Here is a 14,897-nt window from a genome sequence, read left to right on the forward strand (position 1 = left end):
TTCCTTATTTGCAGAAGATGGTGTTCCTCAGGCAGAGAACGATTCTTCCCTATACTCTGCTATCACGAATTTAATACTGATGCAACTGGCCTTTCTTTGCGGGGAATGTTCTTGGCACCCTAAACACCTTGCCCACATTTCTGGGGGTTCTGCCGTGTGATAGTTTGGATGCCGGTGACCTTCTCTGGGCCTGAGTCATTTCTCTCATACTGAGAGTTCAAATGCTTGGTCCTTGTTGAGATCAGAGGAGAATCTGAAATGCTTAGTCCTTGAGTTACTACAAGGGGAGATTGAAAATTGGAGCCTGGCTCTAGGATTTTCAGTAATCACAAAGATTTACCTATCTATACCTATGGAGCTGTTTTAGGGGCTAGGGGCAGGTGTGGGGGCACCACCACCACAAGAGTGGCAGCAGTAGGAGCAGTAACAATGACCTCTGCACTGACAGACTGGCTTACCATGCCAGATACGCTATTGAGCACATTGATTTCATTGTAGCCTCCAAATGAGATAAGGGTTATTATTCCCATTTTCCAGAAGGAATAACTGAGGCTCTACTGCTTACTCAACCGCCACTAGATTGCAGACCCTAGAATCTCAGGCCTGTCATTGGCCTTTGGACTTGCTGTTCTTTCAGCTGGAACAGTTATTACCCCGCAAAACTTTGTGGCTGGTTCGGGGTCTCTGCTTAAATGTCATTTAACGGGACAAAGCTTTTCTCAGTGAGTCTATAAACCTAGAAACTCCTGTCCCTCTCCACCCACTCAATAAGCTCTCTTTTCCTTCACAGCACAGTCCTGTATGCAGACACAATGTTCTTCGGCCTCAGGAATGTGACCCCAGTAAGCCCAGGGACTTTGTTTCCTACCTCACTGTGTGCTCAGCGCCTGGAGCAGAGGCCAAGGTGGTATGTCTTCAGCTCGCATTTGTGCAGAGTGAACTAGCAGGTGTTTCAATGCCTGGGGCAAAGGGCGGTGCTCTTAACCGTTACCTGTCTTCCCTGGAGGAGGGATGAGATACTGGTTCTCAGGATTTTCCAGCTCCCTCAGACAAACAATATTGTTGTTTTATTCCCCCCTACATTTCAAATGCTGGGATTCCAGATTTTGAAGCCCAAATGCAATCCCCACCCCGACCCCACAGCCGGCTATCTCCTGTCATCCAGAAACAGATGTAGCCTACAGCCTTCTGAGAGTCCCTCCTCCTGCAGGTTCCTGGCCACAGCTAATGCCACTAAAGTCACAGTCACTGTTTCTTCTGGCTTCTCAGTCTTCAGTGTCCCTGCCTCATGTGGGATGGGAGAGAGAAGCAACAGGGTCTAGCTGAGAGTTCTGTCCTACAAAGCTCAGAGGGTAGCACTCTCCTCAGCAAATGGCCAGGTAGATACCACAGCCTCCCTCCATCTTTCTCTAAACTCTCTCCTCCTCCCTGGTGCCAGGTAGCGCTGCTCTTTGCCTGCTCCTTGCCCACCAGGTGTGTTCCGTGACCTAGTTCTTTCTTCCTCCTTCTTAAAAAATTTTTTAAACGTTTTTATTTATTTTTGAGAGGACGGAGACAGAGCACAGTGGGGGAGGGGCAGAGAGAGAGGGAGACACAGATTCTGAAGCAGGCTCCAGGCTCTGAGCTGTGAGCACAGAGCCCGACGCGGGGCTCAAACTCACAAGCCTTGAGATCATGACCTGAGCTGAAGTGGGATGCTTAACCGACTGAGCCACCCAGGCTCCCCTCCTTCTCTTTCTTCACACTTACCTGCCCTGTGTCTCCAGTCCACTAAGATTCTGCAAAGTGAAGAAAGTTCATCAGACCAATGGATTCTTAACAAGGTACGGTGCCTAATGATGAATCCACTTCACCGTGAGGTTGGGAGGGCACTGACCTTGTGTGTCCAGTTGGCCTGGCTTGGTGTTTTCTACATCCTGGGAGCTTGGTTAATATTGGATATGTGAATAAGTGAACAAAAGACATTAACATTCCCAGATACTATGTGCATTTTAACTGGCACCTTCGATGCCTTAAGGCAAAGAGTGAACAGTGTGTCAATTTCAAGCCCTAAGACATCAAGCCTGATGGGATATTTTCTGTCACAATGTCTTTCTCTGTACATGCTGTGACATTTACCATGCCAGTGAGTCAGAGCATGCAGGCCACTTTGGGGCTCTGTGCTTGTTGGCTGTCTCCAGGGTCTGGTCTTGGAGCTGAGCTTTGATGGTGACCCCCGCTAAGGGCTGAGGTTTGCTTCAAGATTCACTTCCATGTGAGTCATGTAAGATGGGGAAGAAACCAGACAGGGAGCATGAGTTCACTTATCTGGCATTTTGTCAACTGGCAGTCAGTCCATCCTCCGGCCCTTAAGCAATCTGCTCTTCTCCAACATCCCAGCGAAGCAGATAACAGGGAGACAAGAGAGGAAGAGAAAGACTTTCCCAGGGCATAGCGTAGTTCAGCTGAAAGTAGATTTCATACCTGCTGTTCATGTGGCCACCGTGCACAGACAGTGCCCATGCTGATGGCCCAGGAGGACCTTTTGAATCACCAAGGAAAGTAAAATGTGAACGTCATGGGAGAGGTTCAGGCCCTGTGGGGGGGATGGGGTGGGGGGTGGGGGTGGGATGAGACGTCCTGCGAGGTCCCTTCTGACCTGTACAGTCTGTGGGACTGAACAGCAACCAGACTTTTTATTAAATGTATTTTCACCCTGGACTTGATATTTGCATATCGCCTTGCAGTTTTACTTCTAAGAGTATTTTACTGTAATCAAATCAAATTCCCTTGTGGCATTTCTGAGGAACACTCTCATCATCCAGGCAAGTCCTAATTGCACTCCTATCCTAATGAGAGCGCAGACTCTTGCCACGCAGCCGACTTTGAGAGGCGGGGGGGTGGGGGGGGGGTGCCTCGAGCCGAGCTGGAGGCAGTCGAGGCATTGGCCTTCCAAGTCACGGAGGCAGCCACCCCTGCTGCAGGTGCCCAAGGAACCGCACAGGCCAGCTCGCCGGGGCTCCGGCTCAGCCCGACTTCATGATGCAAACCAGGCTCCTCGGCTGCTGCCTGTAAACTTTCCACTGAGTGCCGAGCCGCGGCTTTCGGCTCTGTGGGGAGTTCACCCACATCCCGATCAAGGCAGGGAGAATTGATCTATTAGATTAACCAGGAAGGAAAGAGCGGGAGAGCAAGCAGGAGCTGCTGAGCGGAGTGTTTCTGCGTAGCTGTCCCCTCCCTTCTGACTCGAGTATTAATTGCTACATTACCACTGCCATGTAAGAAAGACAGCAAAGCCTGGGAGAGCTCCAGCTGCTCCCTCCCTGCTCCGCTCAGCCTCACTCCTCCTTGGTGCCTTCGGAGCACCCTGTGCCCTGGCAGTGTGTCCCGCTCCCAGCCCTGGCATCCCGAGGTCCTCGCCTGGTGAGGACTTGAGTGGACAGCAGGAGGGGGTGGAGGGAGGGAGGGAGGGAGGAAGGGAGCAAACATCGTGCCCTGCAGGCTTTCTGGATGCAGAAGCCAGACTCACTGCAGAGGCAGCTGTTCTGTTCCCAGAGCTTCTGGGGTACATCCGGCTCTCAGGGGTTGCCTAGGCGGGCTCCAAGTTCCAGGATCGCGCAAGGTGGGTGCCTTCCCTTCTGGGCGCTCACAGCAGAGTCTACCTTCCCTCTGCCACCATGAGCGGCTGTTCCAAAAGATGCAAGCTTGGGTTCGTGAAATTTGCCCAGACCATCTTTAAGCTCATCACTGGGACCCTCAGCAAAGGTAGGGAGCCTGGCCTTGACCCTCGTCTTGTGTCTTAATGTGGTCTGGCTGGCCAAAGTAGCAAGTGCCTTGGTGTGGCGACTGTGGCCGTTCTGGTGTGCCGGGGTCTCAGAGGAGGGTGGGGGGAAATGGGTGGCTGGGATTCGGGGTCGCTGGCAACCTGGGCTCAGGCTCTGAGCAGGCAGGCACCGTGCCAGGGAGCTCAGCCGGCCGTAATTGCCTGGAACTTTGGAAATGGATTTGGTGGTGTGTGACTGATTGGTTACAGGCGAGCAGAGGGACAGAGCCCTTCCCAGAGCACTGGAAGCTGCTTAGCGTGACTAGAGTTTCAAGAAGTTATCCAGGGAGCGTTGTGTCTTGTTGATAAAGGAGAGATTTGATGCGGTGGGCTGGGAGTAATTCTGCAGAACAGAGACGTTTGAGGAGGCCAGCAGGAGATGGCAGCAGGACTGGGATCCATCATGCCCTGGTGAACACAGGATTCGGATTCCCATCAGCTCTGGGTCTGGTGTGCCAAGAGCTTTCTCTCACTGAGTCCCAGGGTCCTGCGTTTCTGGGGCTTTGTTCATCATTCTGCTTTCCGGGACCCCTGTCACTCTGCGGACCCTGCCTACGTCAATGTCTGCCTTCTCTACTTCTCCAAGAACTGGGGCGGCAGGGGGTTGGCAGGTTCTACTCCCTAGGCGGCCCAGAAAGGGTAGTTGTGAAGGGGCCCCGGGACCGTGTGTACACAAGTCAGCCCCAGAGGCTGAGGAGGGAAGGCTGACTTCTCAGGGCCATTCCTATCTCTGGAGCCCCCTATTACACTATGCCAGGGAGGGCGAGGCGCTCAGAGAGACTCTGGCAAACTTTCTGGAGATAACATTTAAAGAGAGAGCAGCAGCATGACATGGTTTCACTGGCTGAAAAAAAGTCTTTAAATATTCATGCCCTCTTTCAGGAGGAAAGAGTCTTTGGGGGAGATGCATTGGAAGCAGCAGAGAGGGTATTCAGGGAAGGAGGGAAGGACACAAACCCTTGACTGGGATTTGTTTTAAATGACAAGAAGAGAAGATAAAGGCTGCCTGTGGCCAGCTCTGATGACCTGGGGCAGGTGCTCCGGGCAGGCAGGTGTGGGAGGGAGGGACTTGGTGAGGTTTGCCTCTCTCCTTTCTCGGCACCCCTGCTCTGTCCCCACTACACTCCTGAAAGAGGGCGCTGCCCCCCAGGACCCTCAGGGAGACCGACGGCCCAATGCTGAGGGTCAGGCTGTGGGCAGATTTCCTAGGGCCCCTGTAGGATGGACGGAGGTGAGGAGGAGAGAGCCAGGCTTAGAGGATGGCACAGAGTCCTCGCTGAAATTCAATCCTTCCAGACAAATGGGATTTTCTCCCCGCGTCATGGATTCCAGGATCTCAGGGGACGAGGGATGAGGGGCAGCCTCTGATTCCCAGAGGTTTCGCAAAAAGAGCTTTGACCCGGACTCAGGAAACCTAGGTCTCAACTCTGGCTTTACTCCCCATGCAAGCCGCAGCCTCTCTGAGCCTCAGTTTCCTCATCTGCAAAATGAGTCCATTACCTGCCATCTGTTTACCTCCCAGCCCTGTCGAAAGGATCCAGGGAAGCCGAGACACGGGATCCCTCTGCAGATGGCATTGCAATGAGCAGACGGGAGGGAGCCGTCAGGGACTGAGATGGACATGGGTCTGGAGAGGGTGACCCAGGCCATGCCGTCTGCAGGACCAGGGTCAAAGGGCCTTTAATGTAGCTGACCACAGGTGAGTCTGTGCGCTCCAGGCAGCACCAGAGGGAGAGAGAGATCACAGCAATAAGGGTCAGTGTGAGAAAGTGAGTCAATAAGGGAGAGAGCACGTGCAAAAGTGTGGGGGGTGGGAGGGAGAGGGAGAGAGAGAGAGAAAGTGGATAGATGGCTATTTGAATTTGAATAAGTGAGCAGGAAGATACTGTCTTCTGCATATTTGCCTACAATCATTCGCTTAACATTTATTGACTGAGCACCTACCCTGTGCCACGCTAATTGCTGGACACTGGACACACAGAGAAGATGACACAAGTCCTCCATCCAGCAATGTGCATGCTGTGGGAGCACAGGCTGAATGCACAGACCTCAGCTGAGACGAGGAGGGCAGAACCGGGCAGGTAGAAGCAGGTTGGCACTAGCAGAGAGCGGCATGGAGTGCCGGCCTCTGCAGAGAAACCAGGCAGGATGACCCCCTCCCTCGCCTCAGAATCCCAGAGACTAAGATCTGTGGGACACAGAAAGGGCTCCACGGGACCCACACTGGGGACCTAGTGGCCACCTGGCCTTTCTCCGACCAGCCTCCTTACTGAGTTTCCTATAGCCAGGGCTCAGGGAGGCGGCCCCCAGCGGGTACCAGGGCAGGATTGTGTTTCTGCAGTCTGCAGCGAGCACCGAGTGTTTACACAGCCCTGGCTCTGTGCCAGGCAAGCGCTGGGAAACTGCTGTTCTGCCCAACCCAGGTGTTTGCTAAATATTTGTTAAATAAATGACTGTAGGAGCAGAGCCAGGACTGGAGCAGGGGGAGCAAAGAAAGGTCTTTCTTATGCATAGGCCAGCCCTGGGTGACTAGATTAGACCCTAGGTGGACACATGACATTAGTTTAATGATTGTTGGGTTTGTGATTTCCCTTACTCCTTACTCATTGCACTGAGCCCTCACTTCGCAATAATCCAACGCTTAGGAGGATTTTTCTTTCTCCCTTCCAGAACTGAGGAATGTAGAGGTGCCTGCGTGGCTCAGTTAAGTGTCCGGCTCTTGATTTCGGCTCAGGTCCTGCCCTGCATCGGGCTCCATGCAGAGCCTGCTTGGGATTCTTTTCCTCCTTCTCTGTCTGCCCCTCCCCTGCTCTCTCTCTCTCTCTCTCTCTCTCTCTCAATAAATAGACAAACATTAAAAAAAAAGAAGAAGAACTGAGGAATGTAAAGTTTTGATAGGACCAGGTACCTGCTGCTGGTCGTGGGGACAACTCGTTATTTCTTACCTGCCTTGGAAATACCTGGAGAACAAGGAGAGCCCATGACCACCCCTCCCCGTCCTTCCATTCCTGGATCACAGCCACCTGCCCCTGATTTTAGCACCCCTTTCCCACTGGTCTAAGCTAAAGGTGGCCCAGACTTTTCACAGGTGCCCTTTTCAGAGATGAACTGATCAGGTCCTCTTGCTCACACATCTCCTTGACCTTGAGCTTTTCCTTTATAGCTCTGATCACAATCTGCGATCCCCGTTCCTTTTAAAAACATGTTTGCTAAAGACTGTCTTCCCTGCTGGACTTCAGCCCTCTGAGGGCAGGGATCACAGAGGACCCGGTGCCCAGAGCTACTTGTCATGTGCCTGGCCTGCAGTGACTGCTTCACCAATAGCATTAAACGGACGAAGCAGCAACTCAGGGCACAGACACTGGTTGAGGGTCCCCAGAAGATTTTAGACTGTGAGCTTTCTAGAAGTCACCGTTCAAGCTCCTGTCCCAGAGGCGCTCAGTAAAGGCTCTCTGTACTCTGTCCAGCTGCTGGACCTGAATCTGTGGCCAGAAGGTGAGCCTCCAGCCAGACAAATCATTCAGAACCATGCCTGAGCTTTCTCGGTATCTCAGGAAGGGCATTTAATTGTCCCCACGAGGGGAGGCTGTGCAGGGGAAGATCTGGCACACCCATCCCTGCCCCTTCAGCTCTACTTTGATTTGTTTCACATACTGAATTTCTTTGAAATTTAAAGAACAAGTTTCTCTCGCTTTAAAAAACAAAATTTGTAAACCAATTATGCAGAGGAAAGGACAATTGGTTGCCAGACTGGGACATCCTTGGGTCCCCCACACACTGGCAAGGAAGTCTCCTGCAGGGTCCTTCACCTCTCTGGCCTCAGCTACCTAATCTACAAAATGGAATCACAATGTCCTCTTTATAGGATTAAACAAGGTTGTGTATGTAAAGCTCTCTGCATATTAAGCACTCAGGAAATGTTTGTTGATGTGACTGCAGTTATTAGCTGATACTCAAGACTGTGAGCGCCTCAGGGCAGGGACTCCATCTCACTAACTGCTTGTTTCTTCAGCGCTGGCACAGACTCTCAGAGTGGCCTCTCTAGAACATTCGATTCCCCTCTCCAGAACTTGCTTTCCTAAGGCCCCACCTAGTGATTGTGCTAAGACTGACCTTTGAGACATTTCCCACACCCGATTAGCTTATTAGATTAGATGTTAATAGCATGATTCCCAGAGCTGGGCCCTCCCCTGCTCTTTGAGCAGACACCCGGCTTGAATGCCTAGTTAAGCCACGGGTGGGAACAGAAGTTGTTCAGGCTCCACTCTGGTTGGGGAGGTTTAAAAGCCCATCTCCTTCTGTACTTTGGGAACTCATCCATCACCCCAGGCACAGATGGTGAAGCCAAAGCCAGCAGGAGGGAAGAATCCAATCCAGGAGAGCTTCTAGTTGTCCAGGCCACCCGCACGGCTGCAGGGTGGGGAGGGGGTGGGAGGGCTGACCTTGTATGATTTATCTCAAGGACAATGCCCCGGAGCCCCGACTCCCCTCTCCCACGCAGTCAGTTGTTTCTTTCTGTGCTTCAGACCTGTGAGAGACATACTGTTCTTCTTGCCTCTTACCCTCAAGAAACTAACCTTGAACTTGGCTCTGCCTTCAGGCAGGCCCAGCTTGAGTCCCAGCTCTGTCATCTACCAGCTGTGTGAGCTTGGGTGAGGTACACAGCCTCCCTAAGCCAAGGTTCCTCACTTTTAATTGGAGATAATAACAGTACCAACAGCACAAGGTTGTTTTCTAATTCAGTGAGGATGATGCAGATGGCAGGGCAAGTGGTGACCCTGAACTTGCAGGGAGCTGAGGGTGAGTCCCTCCTTAACCTTTGGGCCCTAGGCACCTCTCTTTTCTTGCCCCAGTCCTGACCCTCGGAGTAGGTATTGCAATCACCATTTTAACACATAAGGAAATTGACCTTTAATTAAGTCAGATGGCCTAGCTGGAAGTAAGTGGCAGAGTTGGCGTTGAAACCCAGGTCCCCCTGGGGCCAAGACCAGGTGCTCCATGCCAGGGAGCTGGAGAAGACACCCCAGAGGGGATCTATCACTGGCAAAGAGTGCCCCCAGCTTCCCACCAATTTTGTAGACGGTTTGCCAAGGACTGTCATACCAGCTGGGGCCTTTTAAGGAAGCCACCCGTCTTCCAAAGGCTGGTGACAAATTCCTTAATGTGGCGTGGCCTGGGTTAAGAAATAAGCTTTATGGAGAAGAGAACACTCTGCAGACCAAGGTCAGCAAGACGTCTAGATACACACTCTTCCAACATCACCGTCACCTCTCAGGCAGTTACACTGGGGCCAGGGCACCCATGTTGAATGGGCTCCAAGTCCATGAGGGACCCTCTCCACCATGCTCCTCACATGCAAGTGTGAGGAGTGGTCATGTCAGTGTGGAAATACACAGAGTTTTAGGCACCAGACACTCTGGAATTAAGAGACTCACCGTTTACTAGAATTCTCTGGGAAAGCAACGGCCCTGACCCTGGGAACCTTGGGGCCTGTGAGATGTTACAGAGCCCTCTGTGAAAAGGAGGATACCACCTGTCCCATGAGAAGCTCAGCTTGTGTGCACTTCCCTTTGCTGGGGCAGGAGAGAGTCCCCACCATCCCAGGTCACAGCTAGCTCCTGTCCTGGCAGTACAAGCCAGCACTGGGTCATGTTAGGACAGCTCTACTCCCGGGTTCCTTCCAGGAACCTCTGAGTGCTGTCTGTGCCTTGTCATAGGCAGAGAGTTCGGTTGCTGGGGGTTCTGGTCCATGCCTGCCCCTTCAGTCACAGTCAGCCTCTGCCAGGGTAGGGAATAAGCCTGCCTGTCTTCTCATCCTTGCCCCCCTATGCCATGCCCATCATTCCCTCACCCATTTGGCTGGCCATGCGCTCTCTGGTGTCCCCTAAGTCCCATAGCAGAGGAAGGTGGGGCCTCCCCCCACCAGCCCAGGCTGTTCCTCTTTAGGGCCACCAGGCCTCTCTTCCAGATAACCCTGACAGTAGGCAGGAATAATTTGTTCAGGGCTGCTTATCCTGGCACTGCTGCACACACATCCTATTAATTTCAGGACCACGGGGAGTGGCTAGTTTGTTCCAAATTAAAAGTAGCTAGAAATGGGCCCCTCTGGCAGGGGGGAGGGACACTGTGGGCTATGATATTAAGACAAGGGTGGAGTGGATCAAGTCATGTCTTAACTGGTCTTTGGAGACCTGGAGGTCACTTACCATGCCAGTGTGACCTTCACCGTCCCCAGTCCTCACAGGGTTACAGAATCTTCCAGGCATAGAATCCTTGAGAGCTGTTGATTCCCAAGTGTGGAGGTGGTCATGTGATGTAGCCAGGAAAGAAGGCTGCAAGATGCAGGGAAAGCCAAAGAATGGCTCTGGAGCCAGCCAGCCCTGGGTTCAAATCCTGCCACTGCCTCACAGGATAGCCTTGGACAAGGTATTTCCCATTTTGAGTCTATGTCCTCCTCTGGAAAGTGGGGCCAGTAATTCCTAGCACACAATGCTACCAGAAGACTGAACGAGATGGCGCATGTGACACGCACAGTACCTAGCACATAGCAGCTGCCTGGTAGAGGCCAGGTTCTGCCCTGTCTTCTTCTCGTGTTATGAGACCTTGCACTGGTAGCCAGGAGAAAGGAGGCATTGCTGAAAGGAGCGAGCTATGCATCAAGTCCTCTTCCAGCTCTTTTCCAGATGTGCTGCTCCTCCAAAGCCACCCCCTCACCCTGACCCCATCACTCTCGATTACAACTTCCGTAATCAAAAACTTGTCAACAGCTGAAATGATCCTTTTCATTTAGTGGTTTATGTGTTTCCTACCCAAGCCCCATGAGGACATGAGCCCTACAAAGGCTCATGTGTTGGGCTGGGCTTTCATTTTTTGAGTATCCAATGCATGTTGAATACACAGTGACTGAAAGCTTTCCCTGCCCAACAGCATCGGGCCATGTAGCTGGAGTTCCTTTTGGAGGCCTGGTCTCATCTTGCTGTTCTGAACTCTGTGCTGGAGGGTGACAGATGCGATCAATCAGAATGACCTTGATGACATGTTGGATCAGTGCAATCCAGACCAAATCCAAAGCTTTGACTCCCCTCCATCCCCGTTCTCATGTGCTCTGTGAGATTGGCCCCTTGGCAGCAGGCCCACACTGCCTGTCCACCACAGCTGACCAGTGTCCCCTCAGTGTCCATCTGTACCACAACGAGGAGGGCAGGGAGGAGGACCCAGGCTCTGAGGACCTCATGGAAGGGCAGAGGGTTGGGGAGAGGAAAGGAAGCAGAGATGAGATAACACAGGCTCCCCAGACCAGCTAGATAGAAGGGAGGCCAGGAAAAGATGTGAGGGAAGGCGTTTACCACCACCAGTTCTGCCCTCCCTGTATTCCTCACAGATCCCCAGTCTGGAAGCAGAAGAAAGCCTGCCTCCTGTTGGGGTGAGGGCAGGAAGGCCATGAACACAAAGCCAACCCTGGTTGTCTCTGGTTAAAGCCACCATATGTCCAGTCCATGTTCTTGGACCTGCAGTGAATAACAGCTTTGGAGCCAAGCCTGAGTTCAAATTCAAATCTTCACATTTGCTTACTGAACAGGTGGCTTCCTTCTCTGGGCCTCAGTTTCTTCATCTCTAAAACGAGGGAGTTTCTGACTTTGAAGTTCCCATCCAGTTTTAAAGTTTTAAGATTCGATACCAATAATCACAATTCCCATCATGGCTCCCGCTCTGGGCCTGACACCGCTCTAAGCACTGTGCATGCACCAGAATGTGTGAAGGCGGGAGCCCCAGTTAGGCCCATTTACAGATGAGAAATTTGGAGCCCCAGAAAGGGAAGGCCAGGCACTGAGTCACACACCCAGCATGGGACAGAGCTGTAAGTGGAAGTCAGGCTGTCTGTCTCCAAGTTCCGGCTTTGCCCCCCTCATTTCATGCCCTCCATTTCTAAAACTCAGATCCGGGATAGGAAAGCAATGAAGACAAAGCTGATGCCTTCCCAGTTTGGTCAAGATTTCTTTCAGAAATCAAGGTGTTAAGACTTCTGTTCTGACTGAAGCAACACAATTCTGGACAATTCCCCTGACACCCTAGTCCCCCGTCTATACTGCAAACCAATATTGGGGGCCATCTTTTCCAGGAAAACAACAGAAACTATGGGAGACCTGGACACACAGCTCACACTACAAGCACAGGAAGGAAAAAAACAAAACAAAACAAAACAAAATAGCACCACCCTGCAAGCCTTCCTGTTCTAATGCCAGTCTGGCCAATTTCCACTTCTTGCTGGAAAGAGGTTGGTTGGAAGCAGAGGCAGAGAACTGGGCAGGAGTCAGGGAGAGAGATGTGATTCTGATGCTTGTGTCTGGAAGGCCAGGGTTAGCCTGCCCTAATTTTCTTTCCGTAATCTTTTGATTAACCCTGGACCAGTTTGGGTGGCATCATTCAAACATCTTTGCTTGGCAGGCAGAGCCAAGCCCAGGCTTGCTGCTCACTATCTGCAAACATCAGCTTGGAACCAGCTGTCATTCAGAGCCTGAGACAACAGGAGACACGCTGGGCCACAGGACACACTGACATCCTTGTGCTGGTTAACCCTGCCCATGCATCATTGCAAGCCCAGAAACAGCAGCCTGTCATTCCACACTCAACAGGAATCATATAAAAAATAATAATTTCCATAATCCCTTGAGGGCTATTTATTTGCTGGGGCTTTCTGAGGATCCCTACCTTCAGTCCAATCTTAGCTGTAAGTTACCTATGCTCACTGTTCCCAGGATAGGAGAGGATGGGAGAGGTTGAATCACTTCCCAAGGTCACAGAGCCAAGACTGTGACTGAAGATTCCAAGCAGTGCTAAAGGAACACTCTCTAGGTCAAATCTCTCAGCACTGTCACCCCCTGTTGTGGACTGAACTGTGCCACCTCCCCCAATTTATTTGTTGGAGCCCTAACCCCCAATGTAACTGTACTTGGAGGTAACACCTTAAAAGAGGTAATTAAGATTAAATGAGGTCACAGGGTGGGGTCCTGATCAGATAGGACTGGTGTCCTTTAAGAAGAAAGGCACACACAAAATGAAAGAGGACAGATTACAGCCAACACTGCAGAAATACAAGCAATAAGAGAATATTCTGAGCAATTATATGCCAATAAATTAGGCAATCTAGAAGAAATGGACAAATTCCTAGAAACATATAAACTACTAAAACTGAAAGAGGAAGAAATAGAAAATTTGAACAGACCCATAACCAGTAAAGAAATTGAATTAGTAATCAGAAATCTCCCAAAAAACAAGAGTCCAGGGCCAGATGGCTTTCCAGGGGAATTCTACCAAACATTTAAGGAAGAGTTAACACCTATTCTTTTGAAACTGTTCCAAAATATAGAAATGGAAGGAAAACTTCCAAACTCATTCTACAAGGCCAGCATTACCTTGATTCCAAACCAAAGACCCCACTAAAAAGGAGAACGTCAGACTAATTTCCCGGACAAACATGGAGGCAAAAATTCTCAACAAGATACTAGCCAACTGGATCCAACAATACACTGAAAGAATTATTTACCACAAACAAGTGGGATTTATACCTGGGATGCAGGGTTGGTCCAATATCTGCAAAACAATCAATGTGATACATCACATTAATAAAAGAAAGAATAAGAACCATATGATACTCTCAATAGATGTAGATAAAGCATTTGACAAAATACAGCATCCTTTCTTGATAAAAACCCTCAAGAAAGGAAGGATAGAAGGATCATACCCCAAGGTCATAAAAACCACATACAAAAGACCCACCACTAATATCATCCTCAATGGGGAAAAACTGAGACTTTTCCCCCTAAGGTCAGGAACACCACAGAGATGTCCACTCTTGCCACAGTTATTCAACATAGTATTGGAAGTCTTAGGCTTAGCAATCAGACAACACAAAGAAACAAAAGGCATCCAAATTGGCAAGGAAGAAGTCAAACTTTCACTTTAAGCAGACAACATGATACTCTATATGGAAAACCCAAAAGATTCCACCAAAAACTGCTAGAACTCATCCATGAATACAGCAAAGTTGCAGGGTTATAAAATCAATGTGCAGAAATCGGTTGCATTTCTATACACAAATAATGAATCAGCAGAAAGAAAAATCAAGGAATCAATTCCATTTACAATTACACCAAAACCCATAAAATACCTAAGAATAAACCTAACCAAAGAGGTGAGAACCTATACAATGAAAACTATAGAAAGCTCATGAAACAAATTGAAGACACAAAAAAATGGAAAATATTCCATGCTCATAAATTGGAAGAACAAATATTGTTAAAATGTCAATATTACCCAAACCAGTCTACATATTCAGTGCAATCCCTATCAAAATAAAACCAGCATTCTTCACGGAGCTAGAAAAAACAATCCTAAAATTTGTACAGAACTAGGAAAATTCCGGACTTCAAAATGTATTAGAAAGTTCCAGACAATTCCAGACTTCAAGATGTATTACAAAGCTGTAATCATCAAGACAGTATGGTATTGGCACAAAAACAGACACACAGATCAATGGAACAGAATAGAGAACCCAGAAATGGACCCACAAATATATGGCCAACTAGCCTTTGAAAAGGCAGGAAAGAATATCCAATGGAAAAAAGACAGTCTCTTTAGCAAATGGTGTTGGGAAAACTGGACAGCAACATGCAGAAGAATGAACCTGAACCACTTTCTTACACCAGACACAAAATTAAAGTCAAAATAGATGAAAGACTTAAATGTAAGGCAGGAAGCCATCAAAACCCTAGAGGAGAAAGCAGGCAAAAACCTCTTTGACCTTGGCCACAGCAACTTCTTACTCAACACGTCTTACTCAACACATCTGAGGCAAGGGAAACAAAAGCAAAAATGACCTATTGGGACCTCATCAAGATAAAAACTTTAGCATGGTGAAAAGAACAATCAGCAAAACTAAAAGGCTGCCGATGGAATGGGAGAAGATATTTGAAAATGACATATCAGATAAAGGGTTAGTATCCAAAATCTATAAAGAACTTACCAAACTCAACACGCAAAAAACAAATAACCCAGTGAAGAAATGAGCAAAAGACGTGAATAGACATTTTTCCAA

At 49.7% G+C, this 14,897-nt stretch overlaps 1 protein-coding gene across 2 annotated transcripts in view; it reads left to right on the forward strand.

The window, feature by feature from the left end:
• Positions 1–3,144: 3,144 nt before the first annotated feature.
• Positions 3,145–14,897, forward strand: part of KCNIP1 (potassium voltage-gated channel interacting protein 1) — a 342,985-nt gene continuing 331,232 nt past the window's right edge. Inside the window, exon 1 of one of the 2 annotated variants that reach the window (XM_060635008.3) lies at positions 3,145–3,601. In XM_060635008.3, the coding sequence (XP_060490991.1) occupies positions 3,490–3,601 (112 nt within the window). In that variant the 5' untranslated portion in view covers positions 3,145–3,489. Of the gene's footprint in view, positions 3,745–14,897 lie in introns of both variants that reach the window. The other variant, XM_060635010.2, reaches the window with a different exon arrangement.

The sequence above is a fragment of the Panthera onca genome, chromosome A1, assembly GCF_046562875.1.
Source record: "Panthera onca isolate mPanOnc1 chromosome A1, mPanOnc1 haplotype 2, whole genome shotgun sequence".
In the NCBI taxonomy this organism is placed as follows: Eukaryota; Metazoa; Chordata; class Mammalia; order Carnivora; family Felidae; genus Panthera; species Panthera onca.